Here is a 22,959-nt window from a genome sequence, read left to right as displayed (position 1 = left end):
TTCACACTCCTAGCACCCTGTAATTCGGCACATTAGAATTTCTGTCATGAGGGGCGCCTGAGTGGCTCAGTTGGTTGGACGACTGCCTTCGGCTCAGGTCATGATCCCGGAGTCCCGGGATCGAGTCCCACATTGGGCTCCCAACTCCATGGGGAGTCTGCTTCTCCCTCTGACCTTCTCCTCACTCATGTTCTCTCTCACTGTCTCTCTCTCAAATAAATAAATAAAATCTTTAAAAAAAAAAAAATTTCTGTCATGAAATACATGAATATTCTAAGCAGGATAATTAAAAGCTATAATTAGTTTCTTCTTAGTTTGGGTCAGAATTGGCTGTCAGACAATTTCAGGTCAGGGTTTTTGGAGCCATTTGTCTCTTGGAATTTGTGAACAAGGGAGTGTGGACCCGTATGCGGTTGTAGGGCTGCTTGAAGGCAAGTCATTGTAGTAGGGTTACGAGGAGCAAGATGCCGACCGGTGGCTATCCTCATTCAGTAGCTTCAAAGCCTCCAGCTCTCAGTCTGCGGTCCTGTTTCTGTCTGGTTCAGGTGCTCTCCTTTCTTCCTGTGAGCCAGTGGGGTCCAGCCAGGTTGGTGGACTCACCCTGTCCGGGGTCTGTTCTGCTTCTCTGCGTTGGTCGCATCATGGCTCTGCCTCAGTCATTTCACGACACCTGTCCCTTACCTTCCTTCTATGTAGCTCTTGACTTACTGATTTCTCACCTGGACCTTGAGAGTAATTTCGTAATTGCCTCTCCCACAGCTACTGTTGTTTCAGCGCAGGGCACACACACAAAGTGTACAGCTCCTCAAGCGCAAAGCTTCATGACTACCTGCCACGTAGTCTGCCCCCAGTTAAGAAACTGTGTGCATCATCCGCGCTCCACAAGGGCCCCTCCCAGCCACAGAACCGTTGTCCTGAATTCTAAACTAGACATTGTTTTGTTTGCTTTTGAACTTCATATACATGGAATCATGGACTTCAGAGAATGCTGTTGGCTTTTCACTGAATGAAATGCTTGTGAGAGTAGCCCATTTATTTGTGCTAGCTGTGAGTCACTCATTCTCATTGCCGTGACGTATTCAATGATGTGACTGTACCATAATTTGATGTTCTGCTGTAGTTGGACAGTGAGGTAATTTTATTTTGGGTCTGTTATAATGGACAGTGCTGCTGCATTTTCTAGATATTTTTTAAGTTGGAAGACTTTTTGTAATTGAAAATTTGTGATTCCTGTGTTTTGATGAGCACGCACATTTCTGTTGGGTATGCTTCTTGGCTCCACGGCCGTGCTGGCTCACAGCATGTGCGCATGTGCAGCTTTCATAGGTGCAGCCACTTTGGAAAATGCTGTACGATTTGCACCCCGCTGACGCTGTGTTAGGGGCACTCACTTGGCTTCTCTGCTTCCTCAGCTTGGCACTCTCTTTTTCATATTGGGTTTGTAGTGGGTGAGTAGTGGTGGTGGTTTGTGGTTGTAATTTGCATTTCTCTTGATGACGAATGATGTTGAGGATCATTTCGTGTGCTTACTGACCATTCGGTGTAGTATTTTCAGAACGCTTTCCTGCAGGTTCCGCAGATGTTCATCTCTTAAGTGCAGCTCACCTCAGTGTGGTGGAGGGTAGTCCCATGTCAGAGCCGCCTGTTCAGAAAGCAGACCTTGCCATTCCCTTCTGGGTTATGCTTTTCTGTTCCTATGAAGTGGAAATTAATCTTTTGATAAAGTGCCCGAAGGATGAAATGCCTTACCTAATGTCAAGCATATGTAAAAACTCACCATTTGATAAGGAACTCAATGCAGTAATCTCTCTTACTATTATTTAATTGGCAGCCTTATTAATGATCTAGAAAATACAGTCCTAGGGTGGAGAGGAAGGGTGAAGATGGTAAGCAGCATGGACTTCCAGTATTAAGATAAGAAGTTCTGAAGACATAATATACAGCGTAGTGTCTATAGTTAACAATATTCTGTTGTTTAATTGGAAGTTGCTGGGTGAGTTGATCTTTAAAGTTTTCACCACATGCACACAAAATTGGAACTGTAAGGCTATAGATGTTAACTAACTTTATTTGGGATAATCATTTTGTAATACATACATATCAGATCATTACATTGTACGCTTTAAATTTATACCATATTATATACTGCAGTTATATTTCAGTAAAGTGGGGCGCCCCCCACAATCCTAGACACTGTATTCCTTGTGCATGGAACTTCACAGGTAAAACAAAAGTGACATTGTCTCTAGGATATTAGTCTCCACGGTTGGTGTGTGCACCAAGATTGAGATGGTCTTTTAGAGTTTAGGAAGAAAATGTACTTGTTATTTTTCTCATCCTGTTTGTTTGTTTTTCTTTTTTATAGTGTATAATACAGTGATATAGCTTACACATATATGAATATGTTGTTGCCAGATTATTTTTTTTAGATGTCAGTTTTTTGAGGTATATTTTATATAGGATAAGACCGTTATTTTAAAGGTGCCTCTCAAAGAGTTTTGGCAGATGTATGTACCCATGTAACCAAAACTCGAGTCAAAATAGTAGGAGGGGTGCTTGGGTGGCTCAGTTGGTTCCAAGACCGCCTTCAGCTCAGGTCATGAACCTGGAGTCCTGGGATTGAGTCCCGCATCAGGCTCCCTGCTCGGCGGGGGGTCTGCTGCTCCCTGCAGCCCTCCTACCTCATGCCCTCTCTCCTTCTCTCTCTCTGTTTCTCAAACAAACAAATAAAAATCTTTTAAAAAGATAATAGGATGTTTCTTCCACAAGATCTTCCTCCTGTCTCTTTGCAGTCTTGCCTCATCACCCCCACTGCAAGTCCCGGGTGGTCACTCACATGCTTCTAGACTCGTCCTGTCTTCTCGGATTTCTTACGAAGTGAGTTATACAGTGTATATTCTCCAGTCTTCTCCCGATTAACCTTTCTGAGACTCATCCATGTTGCTTGTTTGGGCAGTTTTTCCTTTGTCATTGTTGAGTGCTGTTTGAGAAGTACTTTCTTGTGTGGACATACCCACCATTGGTTGGTCCTTTCACCAGTTGCTGGTCATCTGGGAAAGTTCCAGTGTGTACTGTTTTGGATCATGCTTCTGTGAACATTCATGAGCAAGTCTTTGACTGGACAGACACTTTCGTTTCTCCAGGCCAAATAAGCGGACAGACTTTTCCATTTTGTATCCCACCAGCAGTGTGGGAAAGTTCTAGTCGCTCTGTGTCCTTGTCAGTGTTTGGTTTTGTCAGTCTTTCTATTAGCCACTCAGTGGATATGTCGTAGTATCTCATTGTGGTTCGAATAGCATTTCACTGAAGACTAATGATGTTGAGCATCTTTTCACATACTTGTTAACCATTCCTGTGTCCGTCATCATCTTTTTGTTTTGTTTTGTTTTTGTTTTTTTAAAATAAACTCTAGGCCCACTGTGGGGCTTGAACTCATGACCCCAAGATCAAGAGTGGCATGTTCCGCTGACTGGGCCAGCCAGGCACCCCTGTATCTTGTTTATTAGAAGTCTGTTTGACCGTTTTAAATGGGCTGTTTGTGCTCTTATTGTTGAACTTTATATGTCCTGAACACAAATCATTTGGGAGTTATGTGTATTATAAATATTCCTCCTATTTTGTTCCTTGCCTTTTCTTTTTTTTTTTCCCCCAGAGAGGGAGAGTGGGAGGGAAGGGCAGAGGGAGAGAGAGAGAGAGAGAATCTCAAGCAGACTCCCTGCTGAGGACAGAGCCCCTTGCCGGGGCTTGATGAGAGGACTCTGAGATCATGATCTGAGGCAGAGGCAAGGGTCGGACGCTTCACTGAGGGAGCCCCACCAGCGCCCACCTTTTCACTTCTTGACGGCTTATGATTCCTATATCGTTCATACTCATTAGCTGCTCCTTCATTTTTCACAGAAGCGTGTACAGTCAAAGCTCTTCGGAGGCTCCTGGTGTTCTGCATTAGCAGAAGGAAGTGCTGTGGACTGAGGACAGGGGAGGAGCCCAGGCACTGCACCAGCACTGCTCTTAGGAGTGAAGTCTGGGCAAGACGTGTGTGTGGTGGAGAACCTGCTCTGGTCTCAGCGTGCGCGTGCGGGCGAGTTTGGGAAAGAGGAATCCCAGGAGGAGGCCCACCTCAGCGGACTGTTTCTTCTCACTGGCACCTACTGTATGCTCAGTGCACTTTGCTGCTGCTGTCCGTGAGACAGGGACCAGCCCGTCGTCTGCACCAAGAGCCGTGCCTGTGGCCTTTCACACGAGAGAGGGTGGATGGGCTTATTTTGCACAATTAATGGAAGTCCTCCTTAGTCTTGAGTGTGTCCTAAATGATCGAGGATTACATACTGAAAATTAAGGTAGAATCTGTACCGTGTTTCATAAGGCTGCTGGAAGCACAAAGCATTACAGTCGACCATGCCATCCTCACCCCAAGCCTGGCATCAGGGTCTTGAAGGTGCTCTCCTAGGTCGGCCTTTCCCCTGACAACAAATGGGGAGTGGGGGAATAACAAAAAACAAACACAGTTCTTCTCCAAACCAGAGAAAAACTCAGAAGCACTGGGCAGCAACTTGTGAAGCTGCTGGTCACGTGTGTTACTAGAAAACCCAGCAGCAGCTCCCTAAATTGGGTCAGCAGTATTTCTGGAATTGAGGCTTTCAGGTGTGTGGGTACATGAGCAGGTCTGCCTGTGGAAATGCACCATTTCCTAACCTCTAGGACCTTAGGGCACAGGGCCAGTCCATAATAGTTGGGCTCCAGTACAGAGTGAAAATGTGGACTGAGAAAACAGGAAAAGGCCTCTTCCTTCTCCTGTGGTCTCTCTCGACCTGCCGTGGTGTTTTCATTTGTTACTTAATATCAAGCTTTCTTAGGCAGAAGGGTACTCAATGGGCAAGTGCAGACCCTCCCAGACACCCGAGGTGTCCCTTCCAGGCCCCATTTGGGACAGAGGATGATTGTGGGAGGGGGTTGCTGGTGCGGGAGGCAAGATGTGGGGGAGCTCGGGCTCCATGCCTCAGGCCTGTACTCCATGGTGTCATTGGGCTTCACTTAGAAAGCACGAGTTCAAAAATGAGATTCTTGAGGATTTCAGGAGGGTGGCAGTAGAGCATTAAGTAAACCTCATTTGTGGGCCCTTCTGAGCACAGCACCTGTGTGACTGAACTGGCACGGACCCCCAGAGTGGACCCCCTTAGAAACTTCCCAGATAACCAGACCCCTGTGCAGTACCTAAGTCATTTTGAAGCAAAGCATGGCAGTAAAGTGCTTTACTCAAAAGACGGGGCTCAGCAGGCAGTTCCCAAGCCCAGGCTGCAGGTGTCTCATTGAAGCAGCAGGCTTTGAGGCTCTGATTAGAAGATTCCTGCTGAACCTCATGGGGACTAAAACAGCCTGGCCTGCCTTAATACACACCATCGCCTCACATTTCACACGTTTTCATAGAAAACTGGTGTTTTAGCAGTTTGCAGGGTAAGAGGTTCAAGCGGAGGTGATAGGTGTTGCTTGAGTTTCATTGCTGAGGTGTGAGAAAAGTAAGACTACGTGGGGTTTCTGATTTTTTTCTCAGTATATTTTTCATTGTCCGTAACTGTCTCAAACTTGGTCACGCTCTCTACTTAGAACTTGTGCCCTTTCGGTAGCTACTGCTTCTTCGGAGGGGCAGTGCCGCCCGCCCTGGGCTGGCCTTGCTGTCTCTTCGCAGCCCCCTTCTTGGGCAGGGGAGTGCTCGCCAGACATCGGGGCCGTCTTGGACTGATGGTGGTGGCAGCCTTGGGGTCCTGACTTGGGTGGCCTGTCAGCAGGACTGCTCAGGGGCTGGGCTCCTAGCTCCTGGCAGAGGCAGCTTGGGGTAGGGGGGACTGATGAGTCACTGGGGAGTTTGATCATGTAGAGGCAGCAGTTCAGGAAAGGTGGCATTATGAGTTTCAGAGTTTCTTCCACACCACTGGAAAAACTAGTGGGAGAGAATGGTGAATGGAAGCGTCCCTTTGGCCATCGTCTTCCTCAAGGCTCAGGGTGAGGAATTTTCTTCCATTTTTGCAGGAACAACAGCGTGGCTTGCTGTCAGGGCTGCGCGGGGACTGGAGTCCCATTGGAACTCCCGTGGTAGTGCTCTTTCTGGGGCGTGTGCTTGTTTGGGTCGCGAAGGTGCAGCCATACCTGCTGGCTGAGTTTCTCGGGCTCCCTGTTCTCTGTGACGTGGCACATGTGCCCCCTCTGTGCTGAGGACACCGAGGCGTGTCTCCAGCTGGGCTTCACTAAGGACTGGGGGATGTCTCCCTGGGGAGGTGGCTGAGGGGCACCTCATGTGTCGTATGTCCACTTAACCCGTTCCTCACCCATCCGCATCTTAGTGAATGGTACCGATGTCCCTGGAGCCGTCCTGAGGTCCTCCCTCAGCCCGCACTGAGCAGTGGATCTGCACACTTAGTGCTGTCCCGTAGGCTGCTTATTTCCGTCTCTGTCCTCACCGCCCCCGAGGTGCAGGTGCCACACACACCCTGGGCTCCTGGGGAGCCTCCTCACTGGTTTCCGCGTTCCCACCCCTACCTCCAGCCTGCTCTGCAGGGTCACGGCCCACGCGTTTCCTCGGATGTGGGAGACGCTGCCGCCCTCTGCCTTGTTGGTGACCACTGCTGCTCACGCCAAGTCGTCAGTGGCCCCAGAGCACGGTCCACCCGCCGTAACACGTTTTTACTAACTCAGCCTTTTCCTTTGCCGGTCATGAGATTAAACTATTAGGATTTTTCTTCCTCTTCACGTTAGATTGTCTTTGTCACTCGTTAAAGGTGAATGGGTTAGAGTAACTGTTCTCTCATTTTTAACCTGGAAAACAGGTCGGCAACTCCGCTTAGTGTCTCTTTGGCCAGCGGCATAGGTGAAAGGGCTTGAGACGATTTTCAACAGATGCGCCTTTGGTATTGCTGTCGTGGGGAACGGGGTGTTTTATAGGAGACGTCCTTCCTGTGGGCCCTTAGTGCACAAGTGTGGCCTTAGGACGCAGATCCTACCTTCTGTTTTTTTTCTCTCTGCCTTGGGATCAGCAGTGTCTTCAATGGGGCCACCACAGTAGCTTGGGTCCCAGAGTGAGGGAAGTGTGGAGCAGACCAGCTTCTCTGTAGTATGTGCATGACAGAGGCTAGACCCACACCTTCGCTGTGAGCCACAGAGACCTGCGGGCCATTTGTTACCACCGCAGGATTCAGCCTTGCTCCTGGCGGACGTTGTGGGCAGGACCCACGGTGGTTGCTGAAGGAACGTGGCTGGGAGAATACTGCTCTGTGAGACTGTTGATGGATTTAAGGTGCGACAGATGCTCTTCCAAGGGAAGAGGAACTCCAGAGTGTGGAATATGGTATCACCGCACACCACAGCTGCTTCGGTCAAATTTGAAGCCTAGCGATGGGGTGGTGTGGTTGTGTAACAGATGTCACCTGAGCCGGATGAATGAGAGTATGCAGGTGTCAGGGTCACTGTGTGAATGTGGCCATTGACTTGTGTACCCCCAAACTGGGGATCACAGGGTCAGGAGTCAGTGAGAATTAGGGTGAGGTAACTTTTTTTTTTTTTTTTTTTTTTTTTATTTATTAGAGAGAACAGACCGGCAGAGAGACAGAGGGAGAGGGAGAAACAGACTCACTGCTGAGTAAGGAGCCTGAGGCGGGGCTCAGTCCCAGGACTCCTGGATCAGGACCTGAGCCAAAGGCAGATGCTTAACTGCCTGAGCCACCCAGGTGCCCCAAGGTGACATTTCTTTACCTTTGTTAGGTTCCCACAAAGTTGTGCTTGATAAGTGACAGGACTCTCGATATCCTAGACTGCCACAGAAGAGAGATGATGATGAGGGTTATGGCCCAACACAGGCCTTCAGTTTGTCCGTGACAAAGGTCCGGGCAGGTGTGGACAGGTACTTCTGGAAACACAAGCAGGTGTCATCTGGGAGAGTAGGAGGGTTTCCGAACATTCTCTGTGTGCGTGCTCATCTTGTCATGGATGTCATGGACGTTCTGGACATTGTGCACAGTTCCTAGCCTGGCACAGATGGCCTAGGTCACTGAGCTTGGCACTGGATATTTTTAAAGTTTCCACATCATTTTCTTTTTCTTTGAAATTACTTCAGACTTCTAGAAAAGCTGTAAAAATAGAACAGAAAATCCCCATTTCCCAGATTCCCCAGATATTAACATTTCCTGCTCCTTCTTTTCCTCTCTCGTTTTTTTCCCCTGAAATTTTTGAGAGTAAGTTGCGTGCATGATGAATTTTCACCTCTAAAGTCTTTCCACATACGTTTCCTAAAAACACTCTCTTCTCTAACCGCAGTGTAGGCACCAGCGCCAGTCAGCGTTGGCACAGTACAGCGATGTAGCGCGCTGACCTCGCATAGACTTCAGCAGCCATTTGCCGATGCCCTTCACTGCAAAAGAAAAACCAGACCTGTTTCCAGAATGGGGTCACAGTTGCGCTGACCTCTCTTTTCATTTGTCACCACCCTTCAGCCTTTCTTTAACTCCTGTGGCATTGACCTTTTGTTTTAAAGATTTTACTAATTTATATGACAGAGAGAGAGTGGGAGATCACAGGCAGGCGGTGGGGAGTGGGGGGAGCAGGCTCCCTGCTGAGCAGAGAGCCCGATGCGGGGCTCGATCCCAGGACCCTGAGATCATGACCTGAGTTGAAGGCAGAGGCTCAACCCTCTGAGCCACCCAGACGCGCCATGCATTGACATTTTTGAAGAGGACAGGCCAGTTATTATGTAGGATGCCCCTCGATTTGGATTTGTCTAATGTTTTTCCTCCTGGTGAGATCGTGTTGGTTATTTTTAGCAAGAAGCTCAGAGGTGAGGTGGTGTGCACCCCATAGCAGGGGTGCTGCTGCCACTTTGTGCCATGGTGGGAGGGGAGGTACCTGCAGGTCTCTCTGACTCCTCCTGTGGTGGTCTCCTCATCTGCAAGGCACCAAGCCAAGTTGGTGCTGGTGTGTGTGGCGGGGCGGGGGGGATCACTGGATTCGGTAAAAGCAACAAATTGCGAGGAGTTTTTTAAATTTCTGAAATACTCTTTAAAAACTTGAGTGATTCTAGTGTTAACCTAATAATGACTTATTTGCCTCCAGATAGATGTGTTTTTGTGTAGGCAGAAAAGGAGGACACTCCTGAGATTTTTCCAGCTCAGGGAGTATGTCTGAGTGAGTGATCCAGGGCACAGCAGAGAAGGATGTCAAGAGGCTCTGCAGGACTCATTATGCGGAGTTTAGACTGAGGCCACTAGTATGCGGGTCTCGCGTAAGAGTTCCCAGTCCAGGCACCAAATAGAGGGAGGGGTATGTGCAAGTCTGAATCCACGCTAACATGGTAACATTTGTTCAAGTAAAAGAAACTTAATTTTTTATTAGGGTCCTCTACATGTGTTACAAACCATCAGCTGTTGTGTTGCTGCTGTCAGTTTTGATTGTGGTTCAAGATGTGCCACTTCGCAGTTCTCAGAGGTGCTCAGTACCCTGAGCACTGTGATTCACGCTTCTGGTCGTTTTTGCTGAGAGATTTGTGATTCTGCAACCTGACTAGCTTGTCTTACTGTTCATTTCTTCATTTTCCCCTTTTCTCTGTTATTTTTTCATAATTTTCAGGGTTTTATACACAGTTTCATATTGTATTGAGCTTCATCACAAATCTTTCAGGTTCTACTTTTTATATATATGTATATATAAAATTTTGTTTGTTTTTAAAGAATCAAGTGTGCAACCAAGTGTGCATGCATGAGGCACGGAGAAGGAGAGGGACAGAGAGTGTTTTAAGCCGTCTGCACGCCCAGCACAGAGCCTGATGTGGGGCTCAGTCCCAGGACCCTGAGATTATGACCTGAGCCATAATCAAGAATCAGTTGCTTAAGTGACTGAGTAGCCCAGGTGCCCCCAAAGTATTTTTAAAGAACACCTCACGTTAGGCATGTGAGACATGGGCACTCACACCCTTGCCACAGCAGGGAAGTCGATCAGGGGACACAGATAGGATGGGCCGTCCAGCCCCAAAAGTCAGGCCACTTGGTTGTGGTGTTGGGTAGTTGAGGGGGTCCAAGGAGGACCCCCTCACCTGGGTGCTTCACCTTCTTGCTACTATCATATTTTGCTGCTCTTTTTTGTTTCGTGAGGCAACTAATCAGAATTATTCTGCTGTTCTTTACTTCTAGCTTAGAAAAGTCAAGCATCAGTCATTCACCTATCCTGCAGGAGAGTGAGTTTCTCATAGCTAACTGACGTCCATAGGGAGCCTGAACACGTTGTAGTGTATTTCCCTTTGAACATAGCCCACATAGAGAAATCACTTACGTCTGTAACGTAGGTACCAGTGTAATCACAGCCCAGGTAAAGAAATAGGCCATTGTTAGCACGGAAGTATAGGAAACAGTACTGTGAACCCCTTGTCACATTATCAATATATTGCCTTTTTTTTTTTTTAAGATTTATCTATTCTTTTGAAAGAAAGCGCACATGAGGGGGGTTGCAGAGGGAGAGAGAGAGAGAGAATCTCAAGCAGACTCCCCACTGAGTGCAGGGCCTGGTGTGGGGCTTGATCCCATGAACCTGAGATCATGACCTGAGCTGAAATTGAGGTCGTTTCAATAAAGCCCCCCCCCCCCCAAGATCTTATTTATTTATTTGAGAGTGAGGAGGAGGAACGAGGAGGGAGAATCTGAAGGAGACCCCACGCTGACCATAGAGCCCCATGTGGGCTTGATCCCACGGCCCCGAAGATCATGACCTGAGTCGAAATCAAAAGTCAGATGCTCGACTGACAGCGCCACCCGGGTGTCCGACAGATGGTGACAGACGGCCTTTTAATCATAACCCCTCTCCATTGAAGTATATGGTTTGTACAGAAAAGCACATGTACCGTAATGTGTAACTTGATGAATTGTCGCAGAAACTCACCATGTAATCATCACCCATGATTAGAAATAAAAAGTTACCAGGATGTCTGGATGGTTTTTAAGTGTGTTTTGTGGCTTATACACATATGAAAAGAGGTTTCCTCTTAAATGAAACCAGAGATCGCACCATTTTCGCCTGTCAAGGGGGTGGAGTTGGTGGCAGCAGTGTCCATTGGTGGCTAGGACGGAAGTTTCACAGTCTCTTGGTCAGAGACTGTCAGCAGGTGGTCTGACGGCACCTTGCCTCAACTTAGACACCCCGTGTGCGCTTGGAGTTTGAAGTTTCCTGACGGCACTGTGCCATGGAGACAACCAGGGGACAGTGTCAGTCATCACCTTTACTTGGAAGCCTTGAGACTCAGATACGAAGGAAGGCCGTCCTTGACGGGGCAGTATCCTGTCCCTAAGGCAACACTCAGCTGATCCTGTGTGCATGGATGCTGGGGTTGGGGGGACACTCTGGAAAAGTACAAGCTGAGGACCAATGTGGAGGGTGTGGCTTTATTTTGTGAAATGCAGAGAGAAGCGCTGGGAGACGTGTGTGCCCCATGGGGGAGGAAGCGCTCACCTTCCTGGAGTCCCCGTCCGAGCTGTGCACCGTGCTCTGCTGCTTCGGCACTACACGGACGGCGGCAGGTGTGTGTGCGCTTTGGGCCTGCTGGAGGCTGGCCTCCTGTATGTCCTCAGGGTGGTGGTAGGACAGACGGACGGACTGTAGGAAAAGCAGGTATTGACATCTTAAGTTGGGCTGAAGGTTGTTTTTTTTTGTTTTTGTTTTTGTTTTTATCTTAATACACATCTGAGTGTTTGCTGAATGTTACGTGAATTAATCACCAAGACACTTCAAGAGGGAGATGCTGCCATCTCTGTTTGGTGGGTGAGAAGACTGAGCCACAGAGAGGTAACCGCTCTGCCGGGCCGGAGGCCTGCACGCTGGATGGTGGCACTCGCTCTCACAGCCTGGCCTTCGTGGCGACATGGGAATGATCGTCTGTCTGAGGCAGGGCTCAGGCACTGGATGTGGGAGAGGAGGAGGAAAAGTTACCCTTCCGCAGTTGTCATATGTGTGGTGCTAGAAATTAGCGGCCAGTGGGGTCTTAGTCACATTCTTCTGTAAGCCCAGAGTTGATTCACATCTCACACCAGCAATAAAGAGGCAGCTGCAAGGCGTTTAACTGTGGTCTTCTCGCCTGTTTTAGTCCTGTGATCTGCTCGTTTTAATTACCTGTTTAATATATGAAGCTGGGCACTTTGTAATTCCACAGGTGTAAACTGGGGGTCCACTTACACATCCTAGGGGTTCTTCTAAGCTCTGGGTGAGGGGTTTGGTCAGCAAGTGACAACTCTAGCCCTCAACTAGAGTGCTGGGAAGAGTCACCTTGATGATGTCACCAGAAGTGGGAGGTACCTCTGCCCTCCATGCACGTGCTGGATCTTTCCATGGCAGACAGAGCTGACCACCGAGACGGATGCCCGGGGACAGATGGAGAGGTCAGCCGACGGCCATCACTTGCTTGTTTAGCCGTTTATATACACACAGATCAGGCGCTGTTTAACTGGATGTGAGATCAGGCAGCGACCAGGAGTCTGTGGCTATTTTTAAGTTTTATTCTTTAAAGATGTTTGGCTTGCATTACCTTTTTTCTTTTTTTTTTTAAATAAATATACTTCAGTTATGTCAAGGAAGCTTTATTAAAGATGAGCCAGAGTATTTTTTTTTTAAGATTTTATTTATTTATTTGACAGAGAGAAATCACAAGTAGGCAGAGAGGCAGGCAGAGAGAGAGAGAAGCAGGCTCCCTGCTGAGCAGAGAGCCCGATGCGGGGCTCGATCCCAGAACCCTGAGATCATGACCTGAGCCGAAGGCAGTGGCTTAACCCACTGAGACACCCAGGCGCCCCAAGCCAGAGTATTGAATTATAAACCTTTTCTCCTGGAATTTAATATCTCTGGCTTTTGTTTGCTCAGTAAAAAAGGTGATAGGATTCTTCAAAAGGAATGATTTTTCTTTCTTAATTAAGAAACCGCCACAAAATTATGTTGCTTAATGACCGAAATAGACTTGTGTGTTTATTTTAAAAGAAGTAATGCAGATTAAATTATGTTTGAGGCTTTTTTATACTTCGGTTTGGCTGGTGTAAGAACGTATTCATTTACTAGTGTTTTAAATTCATGAGATGTCTCTTTGTGGTTTCATTCATTGAATCATAGCACATGGGGTGCGCTTGGAAGTGGGGTTCTTGATGGCTTCTCCACACAAGATGACGCTCTGGAGCATCGGGGACACTTGGGCTCTGTTTCCTGCTGCAAGTGGGACGCCCCATCGTCCAGTCTGGCTGACTAGTGCTGACAGTTGGCTTTTCTTTTTTTAGGTGCACGTTTAGGTTCCCGAGCACGAACATCAAGATCACGTTCACTGCCCTGTCCAGTGAGAAGAGGGAGAAGCAGGAGGCTCCTGAGTCCCCGGTGAAGCCTGTGCAGGCCCACATCTCGCCCCTGACCATCAACATTCCAGACACCATGGCCCACCTCATCAGTCCCCTTCCCTCCCCAACGGGAACCATCAGGTACAGCAGCTGATGTGGGCAGGGGTCACCACAGAGTCAGGGCGCGGGGCGTGCTTGCTGGGATGTCCACGACCGTATCCTGATTTTCATTCCTCGTCTCCTCCCTTGGGAAAGGTGCAGAAGTCGTCAGAAGTCCCAGGAGGGGCAGGAGCACACAGCAGTGCCGCTCCCTTCCCGGGGGGACACAAGGGAGTGGGGAGGGTCGAAGGCGCTGCACATGGCATTCAGTTTTCGAACACCCTTTGCTCCTGGTTTCCGGCCTGTAAAACACAGTTCCCTCGTGTTCCTGGTCTTCCCTTATGGACTCTCTGTGTTTGAGTGTCAGTGGAAGGGGCAGGTGATTAGCCATTTTGGTCTGAACTCTGAGATATGCTTGCATTTGCATTTTGAGTTTTTTTAACTTGCTGTAACTTCATGAAAATTATGATGACCTGTGCTTTGGATTGATGAGTTTGAGCACAGCAGAGCGACCGACTTGTGTTCCCCTCGATGTTGTAAGAGAGGCTGGGTGCGTCGGCAGCTTCAGGGCACACGCTTGGTGCAGAAGCCAGAACCCAGAGCACCGTGGTCAGGTTGTGCTGAGCACTCAGAGAGCAGTAGCTGAGGCGCAGGTCGAGAACAGCCTCGGGGCCCTGCGGACGTGTGTGCTTCGAGCAGGTTAGATCGCTGCGTGTGGGTGAGTGGGGCTCTGCTGGGAGGTGGGGCGGAGCTCGCGTGCGCCAGTCTTTGGGTGCTGTAGGTGCTCAGGAGAGGGGAGTAGTGGTCTTAGCAGGGGGTGATGGAAACGGAGGTGCCTGGCGGGCACCGCGCTACTCTGTGGGTCTGGCTCCTACCGTCCAGGTCTGTCCAGGGCACGGCTGGGAGGCGGGGGGGTGGGGGTGGTTCGTCGTGTCTGTCCAGGCTGATGCCGCCGGTGGCAGGGCCAGGGAGGCCCACGGAGAACTGGCGACTCCGGCTTACACCTTGCAGCTGAACGCTTCTGTTTCTTGTCTCAGAAACCGGCATCAGCAGTAGGCCTCCCGGAGATGACTGTGTGTCGGGTTTGTTCGTAAGCGGAGGGAGTGACGCGTGGACGGGCTGCCGCTCCTGCGGCCCCAGGCCTGGTGTCTTGCGTGGCAGCGGCTCTTGGCCTCAGGCCCCTCCCTCCTCCGTCTCCTCCTGCAGCCACTCTGCTGTAGCCGCTGCCTCTGTCCCCCACTTGGTTGAATTCGTCTGCACGTGACTGTGTGGTCCAAGTCGCCCCGGTGTCCGTGGAGAGGCAGCGGCCAGCAACCGCCTGGCCACACTGTTGTTCAGCATGGGGAGAAAGTACGCAGAATTCAGAGGACCAGGAGCAAGCCCTGTGTGCCCCCGTGGGAGGGCAGCCCACAGCGGGCGCAGCAGCCTTGGAGGCAGCTCACCGGACAGGTGGTGTAGACATGGCAGGGCTGGGGCACAGCTCCGGACCCAGCCCCTTCTCACCTTCTGCTCCGTCTTCCTCTCGTCTTCCCTGCGCCTGTCCTCCCGCTCCTGTCCCTCACGCTGTGGCCGGCGTTGAGCCGGGTCGTGCCCTCACCGGCCAGCAGCGTGGGAGCCTGGCTGTGCACGGCTTATGGGCACAGTGCACTTGGCTTTTCCAGACCAAGCTTCCTGCCCATAGGGCCACTCACCTTCCCCACGTCAGCACTGCTCCCACGGTACCGGTCTTTACGACGGCGACGTGTGAGTTCCATGCGGTCCCGCTGCTCCTCTCTCCTGTCCTCTGAGCGCCATTCCTGGCCGGAAGTAAACCCCGTCCGGGGAGCACGGGTCTTGGTCCTGCGTGTTCCTGGCAAGAGTGGCTGGGCCAAGAGTGCGTCACCGCCTTCCCTTGCCTCTCCTCCCCTACTTTGAGCTCAGGTTTTTGGAGGTAACTCCTGTTTCTTAGGTATTTTTTCCAGAAATTTTCTGTGTATTCATAGTACTTGTCTTTTCCTCCAAACACGGCTCCTCCGGTCCGACCGCACCTACTGTGGCACACCCAATGGGCTTCTTAAAGAAGTCTGTCCTACCTTGGCGTCCCCTCTGCTGCCGTGGCTCATTCTCTGTTAAAGTCTGACCCTGCATAGAAAAGGGAGCAGAAGCGCAAATGTGTGGTTTGGGAAATCACCGCAGATGAGTGTGGATGGCCTTCAGTCATCACCGAGATCAAGAAGCAGCACCCTAGCCCTGCCTGGTGAAAAACAGCACACGTGTTTCCAGATGGGTCACATGGGTGTCTGGCTGGCTCAGCCGATGAAACGCACAGCTCTTGATCGTGGAGTCGTGTGTTCTGGCCCCATGTTGGGGGTAGAGTTTACTTTAAAAATAAATGAATAGGGGCGCCTGGGTGGCTCAGTTGGTTAAGCAACTGCCTTCGGCTCAGGTCATGATCCTGGCGTCCCGGGATGGAGTCCTGCATCAGGCTCCGAGCTCCATGGGGAGTCTGCTTCTCCCTCTGACCCTCTCCTCTCGTGCGGTCTCTCACTGTCTCTCTCAAATAAATAAAATCTTTAATACATACATACGTACACACACACATACATACATAATTGGGAAAAGGAAAAATAGGTTCCTGTTTCTGTGTTTGGGGTGTGTTGCGTCAAGCTGACTTGACACATGTGGTTCCGGCCCTCATGCCACCTGGGTCCGTGTCCACTCCTCATCCCCTCTCTGCTGCCTGTGCTTGGCCTGGCCACCTTGCTCTCTCTCCAGACTGTCCCTGACCTTTCTGGTGTAGCTGGAGGCCATATCCTTGGTGGGGAGGGAGTCAGCGGATCATGTGCTCTATGTCCCTTTGCCAGCCTGGAGCCCTGGGGCCATCACCAAAAAAAAGTCGGTCTGTGTTCTTGGTAAGTTCCAGAACCATCCTAAGCCTTGGTTTCCTCACTGGTGAAACAGGTGGGCCACCACCCCCTTTGAGAGTTTGTTTTCTGATTATGTAAAATAACAGATGTGAAGCAGATACCTGATTTCCCTGTGTTTCCTGGAGTGATCCTAAACTTCACAGAGAACCAGTGAGGCCATGTTTTATAGGAAATGCTGATATGCTCCTACTTTGTACTTGGAATCACAGTGGGTCATGGAAGCACAGTGCGACATATGTTCTATAATAGACTGATAGCAGTGACCTTTTCCTGTCCACAGTGCTGCAAACTCCTGCCCATCGAGTCCCCGGGGAGCAGGGTCTTCTGGGTACAAAATGGGCCGTGTGATACCAGCTGACCTCAATTTAATGGCCGACAACTCGCAGCCAGAAAATGAAAAAGAAGCTTCTGGTGGAGACAGCCCAAAGGTAAATGTTTTATAGCCTTGAAACAGAACCCAGGGGCCATCACACAGCCAGCTGTCCTCACTTCATTGTCTGCAGGTCTGCGAACATCCCCAGGAGGGCTTTTGAGAAGTGCACGTTGGAGTGGATGCATGCCTGGCTGTGGGCCCCTCCCCTTTGAGCATATTCTTAGGGTGGAGGTTTTGAGTTCTTTTGGTCCTTCAGCACTGGGTGCTTCCCAGTGGTGCTGTGGGCCCAGGTGCTGGGAGCCGAGCTGGTGGAGGACAAGAGAATCTTGCGTGTCCCGGGAAACTGTTCCTGGGGTTTCATCCTGCCGTCACAGACACGGAAGATTGTGCGTGCACTTGTGTCTGAGTGCACGTGAGCACAGAACACGTGTTTTTGGGATGGTCCACCCTGTGACCGTGCAGGTTTTTATTCTTGGACATAGTAATGCCCCGTCTAGGACTGTGTCTAAAGGAAATGGCAAAAATCTCAAACATGAGTTTATATAAAATAGAAAATTGAAAGCAGCCTAAATGCCCCGTAGGAGAAGTCCGATCAAGCAGGGGACGGTCATGCCCTGTCGCTGCTGGTGTGGAAGAGTCCTGGGCGCATGCGGAGGGAGAGACATAAGCAACGCACAGTATTATTTGAACGACCTACATACAGGGTTAGGTGTTTGTGCAGTGGACTGTGGCACGGCCCTGGGATGGATGCGCCACAGCCTGTCCCCTGCAGCCAGCAGCCTCGCACGTGAGGGGTGCTGGGTAGGGGAGGCAGGCACAGAGAGGCACCCTACGTACGATTCCGTTGTGTCCATTTGCCTGTTTAAAATCAGAACTAAATTGTGTTTTTTCAGGATGCGTTCTGAGATCATAAAACTTCTAATTAATTACAGTGAGACTGTGATTACTATAAAATGTCAGGAGTAACAGTAGAAGCTGTGGGCTCAGGGGGCACAGGGAAGCTTCTAGAATGTGGGCTGTGTTCTCCTTTGACCTGGTGTTGGTTGTATTGACATTCATTTTATAAAAATTTCTTTTCAGCTGATAAAGATGTATTATGGGCTTTCCTATCTGTGCTACATTTTTCAATAAAAAAAGTTCTTAGGAGCACAAAGAAGGGTAACGAGGAGACTCACCGAATGGCATCATAGAGCAGTGAAGTGAGGAGGGCTTCGTCCTCTCTTCCTGGTCCCTGGGGCAGAGTCCAGTGATGCTGGTCTGCCTGCCCCTTTCGTGTAACTCAGAGTGTGTCCACTCAGGAGAGAAGGGGTAGAGCCCAGCCTAAGTGCTCAGGAAATACTAGTTATTTAACAGTCGGATGCTGGGGCTGTAGATGATTCCGTCTTTCTGTGTGGGACAGGCCCCCACTGCTGGCTCTCAGGACAGAGCGTGGCCTGGGCAGTTGCAGCCCATGCTCCTGTCTTTGGCAGGTCTATCTTCCTGCCTCGTCTGTCAGTCCTCTGCTTGTCTCTTCTTTTACTCTGTTTCTGTTTATTCCCAACGGTGTCTAAATTGCTCATTTTTAAACCTCATGTAACAAGTATTTTCTCGAATATATTCTTTTGCAGCTTCCTGTTAGCATTCACTATTATTCTTCGTGGTTCATTTCAGTTGGTTCGTACATTTTCCTGTTCACAGCCAGGGGTGTACCCTCTCCACAGTTGGCTTCTTATTACGCACACGTATGTGGGGTTCTGAGGTGTCACAGTGATAAGGAGCCGCCCGTGGCCCGGAGTGTGCCGGGAGCAGGCGCACAGCAGCCCTGCGTGCCTGAGACCCCAGGGTCGGAGCCCGGCGTTTGGCATACTGTGCTCCCCTCTGTGGGGCTTCCCGATGTGAGGAGCTTCTCAGCTGGTGGGACAGGGTGGTTCTGAGTGGTTGTCACTTTGGCCCTTGTGTGCCTGAGGACCCAGCAGGGCCTGGGAGGGAGTCCCAGCTCCCTCCTCCCCGAGCCTTCCCAGCTGTTCCCTTGGTTGCTAGATCCATGGGACAGGCCTCTGGCCGGGATTTGACATGTGTTGCCCTGGACTCAGCTGAGGTTAAGTAGCTTTTGTCTTTTCCTTACATTTTTCATTTTTGCTGTGTGGAGTTTCTCCTTATGTGATTTTCGTATTCATTTTTATGCTGCTTGTACACTTTCCATTTGCTTCCTATAAACTTTCCAAATGCTTTTCAGTCAGATATTATTTTCATAGTAAGGAGAACTAAGCATTTCGTAGGAACACTTAAAAACGCCAACAGTTCTGAATTTTAATAAATTTAGTAAAAATTTTGATAACTTCAGTAATCTCTTTTTTCTTTTTTAACTTAAATACAGGATGATTCAAAGCCACCTTATTCCTATGCACAATTAATCGTACAAGCAATTACGATGGCTCCTGATAAGCAACTTACTCTAAATGGAATTTATACTCACATCACTAAAAATTATCCATACTACAGGACAGCGGACAAGGGCTGGCAGGTAAATGCGTTTCGGTTTGTTATGAAATCTAACTGTGACGTGTCAGTAGGTGCTGACTGGCAACTAAGAGGACACTTAAGCTGCTTTCCAAACCGTGGGCACAGGCAATGGTAGAGTGAGGTGAGGGAGACCCTCTTTGGCTCAGGGAGGAGGAAGTGTTGGAGGCCACTGTCCCCATGCTCTGATCTTCATGCAGAGCAGAAGGAATAGTGGCTCTAGAAGCAGACCTCAACCTGTAGTTTTATGGTCACTGTCCCCACAGATGGGAAAACGTGGATTATTTGAAAGGTTTCCCTTTAACCACTGCAGTTAACTCCCTGTGTCTGAAGTACAGGAAAGCTAAAAACCCAGCCCATCCTGCACTTAGGCTTTCTTCTCTCTTCCTTATCTGCATCTGCTGGCATACTCCGCTTCTTGAAGTCTATACAGAGATGGTGTTCAGACTGATGAAGGAACCCTTTCTTCAAAAGACATTCTCCCATTGGGCCGTACATGACACAGATAACTGTGGTGCTGCCCTGTGCAAATTGGGGAACCCGCCTGCTTGCTTGTACACCGTGCTTTCAGATCATTCCTGGGGTGTCTGGAACCTGGGCCTTCTCAGAGCACCTTTGAAAAAGCAGTGCATATTTCCTTGTTCAGCGTTTTAATTTAGTTTGGTTTTTAAACTTTGACACTGTAGTTTTTTTTCTTCTGTGTGTCTGTGTTCTCTGTGTCTGCTTACTGGACATACAGTAGGACATCTCTAATTCAGACAATATGGGAAGGGCAAATCTGAAATACAGAGTATTAAAAGTATAATGAAAGAAGAAACATTCATTTGTAATTCTTGAATTCATTTAGGTCACAAGGAATGGCAACAGTCTTCCTTTCGGGCTTACTGAGTAAATGATCCTTTGAGAAATGTGTCTGGTGAGCCGTCACCCTAACTTAGTGATGGGGCGGGAGGAGCCGCTTTCTGTTTAATGAGGGCAAAACCTTTTTCTTCCTCCTGTAGACATATAAACATGTTATCATAATAATAATCCACCAGCCAAACCCTGAACTTTTCCTTTGTAAGGGGCCTTTAGTCATATAAGGGTCTTTGATTGTGGAAGGTACAAAGTAAGATGCAGCTTCCCCTCCTGGCCTGGGATATCTGCTCCCCGCCTGGCTCCCTGTGCACAGCTAGGTGCATTTCTTCATTGGCCCCGAGGGAAATGCTGGGTATGGAGAACACGTCCATACCAGCTACGTGACAGATTTCTCAGCACATTGGACAAGAAATCCCGGTGATACTGACATACTTTAATCTAGAACAGTGAGGTTGTGCTTCAGAGAAAATGTAAAACAAAGGAAGCAGAACCAGATGATAATCTGCGTCCGTGTCTGGTGATTGCGCCTGGGACAAAGCCCCCTGCATGTGGGCCGGTGAGGCCTCAGGAGTGTGGTAGGGTTTTGTTCAGCTCATTGTGTGCAGGATTCTGGTGATTGGAAACACCAGTTTAGTGGGCATGAGTATTCCTAAAAAGCCTGGCCCGACTGTGAATGATCCCTTCTCGCTGTGTTCCCGAACGTTCGTGTGTGTGTGGCAGCTGCTTCCGGGCGTCCTGTGGTTTTCTGGCAGAAGGACGAGGGCCAGCTCTCCGGGGTGGCCGCCTCCTGCCTTCCATCTTGCAGGGAGTTAGTTGGGTCAGGTGCGGTCCCCACGTGCAGTGATTGCTTCTCGCTGCTGGAAGGGACTCCGTAGCGGCCTGTGAGCAGAAAGAGCAAACAGAAGTGCCGCGCGGCAGACATCCTCTCTGTTCAGCTGTCGTCAGCGTTTTCATTGCACCGTCGCCTTCTCTGTCTAGACAAGGTCGGTCTGTACGGGTGATTCTGTGTGCCTCTTGCCCGTGTTGGGCCGCTCCTGGGACATTTCCCACCTCCTGGCTCCAGCGTTTTAGCAGGGAAGAGATTTCCTGCTGCACTCCTCCCTTTAATTTATGGACATGCACTCAGTTTCTTTATGTCCTCAGAGGTCCTTAGCGGTCCCAGTCCTGACCCCACATGTGTCCTTTTTCTGTCATGAGAGTTTTCTGAGGTGCCCTTCCCAGAGGGACGGTGCTGGAGGTCTGCGTGCGTGAGACCTCATTCCTACTGCTCACACTTGGCATAAAACACAAAAAGCCTTTCCGTTTTGCAACCTTGTTTCATAAAAGAGCCAGGTTCATTTTCTTTGCTAGATTTTCTTTACACAGAGAGTAGGGGCAAGACTGTCACCTAAAACAGCCTCTTTTTATTTTTAGTTATTTTTTAAAAGTTTATTTATTTATTTATTTGACGGAGATGACAAGCAGGCAGAGAGGCAGGCGGGGGAGGGGAGCAGGCTCCCCACTGAGCAGAGAGCCCGATGTGGGGCTCGATCCCAGGACCCTGAGACCATGACCTGAACCAAAGGCAAAAACTTAACCCACTGAGCCACCCAGGTGCCCCTAAAACAGCCTCTTTTTAAAATGTGGATTTCCGGGGGCTTCTGGATGGTTCATCTGTCGGTTAAGTGACCATCTCCTAACTGGTTTCGGCTTAGGTCATGATCTCAGGGTTGTAGGATCAGGCCCTTTGTTGGACTCTGTACTTAGTGGGGCATCTGCTTAGGGTTCTCGCCCCCTCTGCCTCTCCCTCCAGCTCGTGCTTCCTTGCTCTCTCAAAAATGAATGAGTGGACAAATAAGTAAATAAATAAATATTTCGAAGATTTATTTGATACACAGTGAGAGAGGGAATACAAGCAGTGGGAGTGGGAGAGGGAGAAGCAGACCCCCTGCCGAGCCGGGAGCCCAGTGCGGGGCTCGATCCCAACCCTCGGATCAGGACCCAAGCCGAAGGCAGAGGCATAACGTCTGAGTTCCTGGGAGACGTGCGGTGACACTCCCCGCACGCCTGTTCTGAGCACCCGGTGGAAGTCCCCAGCTCCCTTTCCGGCTGACTGCTGGTAGTCGGCACTGTCTGCTCATGGCAGAGCTTTCTGATGGGGCTAGAGGAAGCTCTAGGGAAAGACAAGGTCTGTGTCTGGAAAGACGGGATATTTCTTTCCTTTGGTTGCGTATTTAAGCCAGAATGTATTCTTATGATTTATAATTATAATTCTACCCAGCCCAGAGGTGAGGTATTTGTTATGACTCAGAGATTTGAATTTTGGGCCTCTGGGCCTCTGAAAGGGAAACAGGGAGTGCTGTGGGCTCACTTCATTCTGCTCGTTGAACTCTTCCTTCTGGAAGGAACCTTGCATGTTTCCTTCTCATCAGTTTCTTTACGAGTCCTCCGTAGAGCACTCAGTGTGACTGGGACAAGCAGAAACCAGAGTCGAGGCAGGAGTGCTGGAGGTGTTCATGGAGGACGGTGACCGCTCTGCATCTTCACCCTGGGTCGGGTCAGCTGCGGGGACAGGCGGGAGGAGGGGCTGGCGCTCAGGGAGGGCGGGTTCTGGGAAACAGCCTTGGGTACGGGAGGACTTGGGGAAGAGAATGTATTCACTGTCGCAGATCCTTTTCTTTGTAGTTTGTTTTAAAGAATAATAAGCCGCCTTTTGTCTGCGTATGGTAATCCCTGAATCATTGGAGTCGGAGTCCGTGTGATTTTAGTGTATGTAGCTTGACTTGATCAAATTATAAAGGCCTTAAATTACCTTAGAAATAGAGTTACTCTAGTCTGTCTGTGTCTGCATTAGATAGCTCTTACTACTTACGCATGTTTTCTAGTCTTGTCGATCAGAAAATCACAACCT

General features: G+C 49.5%; 1 protein-coding gene across 1 annotated transcript in view; it reads left to right on the top strand.

Annotated features, from left to right (window-relative positions):
• Positions 1 to 2,798: 2,798 nt before the first annotated feature.
• Positions 2,799 to 22,959, top strand: part of FOXK2 (forkhead box K2) — a 35,618-nt gene continuing 15,457 nt past the window's right edge. The window contains exons 1-4 of the mRNA XM_059379839.1: positions 2,799 to 2,877; positions 13,281 to 13,475; positions 16,620 to 16,767; positions 19,069 to 19,215. Of these exons, the coding sequence (XP_059235822.1) occupies positions 2,837 to 2,877; positions 13,281 to 13,475; positions 16,620 to 16,767; positions 19,069 to 19,215 (531 nt within the window). The 5' untranslated portion in view covers positions 2,799 to 2,836. The remainder of the gene's footprint in view (positions 2,878 to 13,280; positions 13,476 to 16,619; positions 16,768 to 19,068; positions 19,216 to 22,959) is intronic.

Source organism: Mustela nigripes, chromosome 16 (assembly GCF_022355385.1).
Source record: "Mustela nigripes isolate SB6536 chromosome 16, MUSNIG.SB6536, whole genome shotgun sequence".
Classification (NCBI taxonomy): domain Eukaryota; kingdom Metazoa; phylum Chordata; class Mammalia; order Carnivora; family Mustelidae; genus Mustela; species Mustela nigripes.
This window is presented reverse-complemented; position numbering and strand designations above follow the sequence as displayed.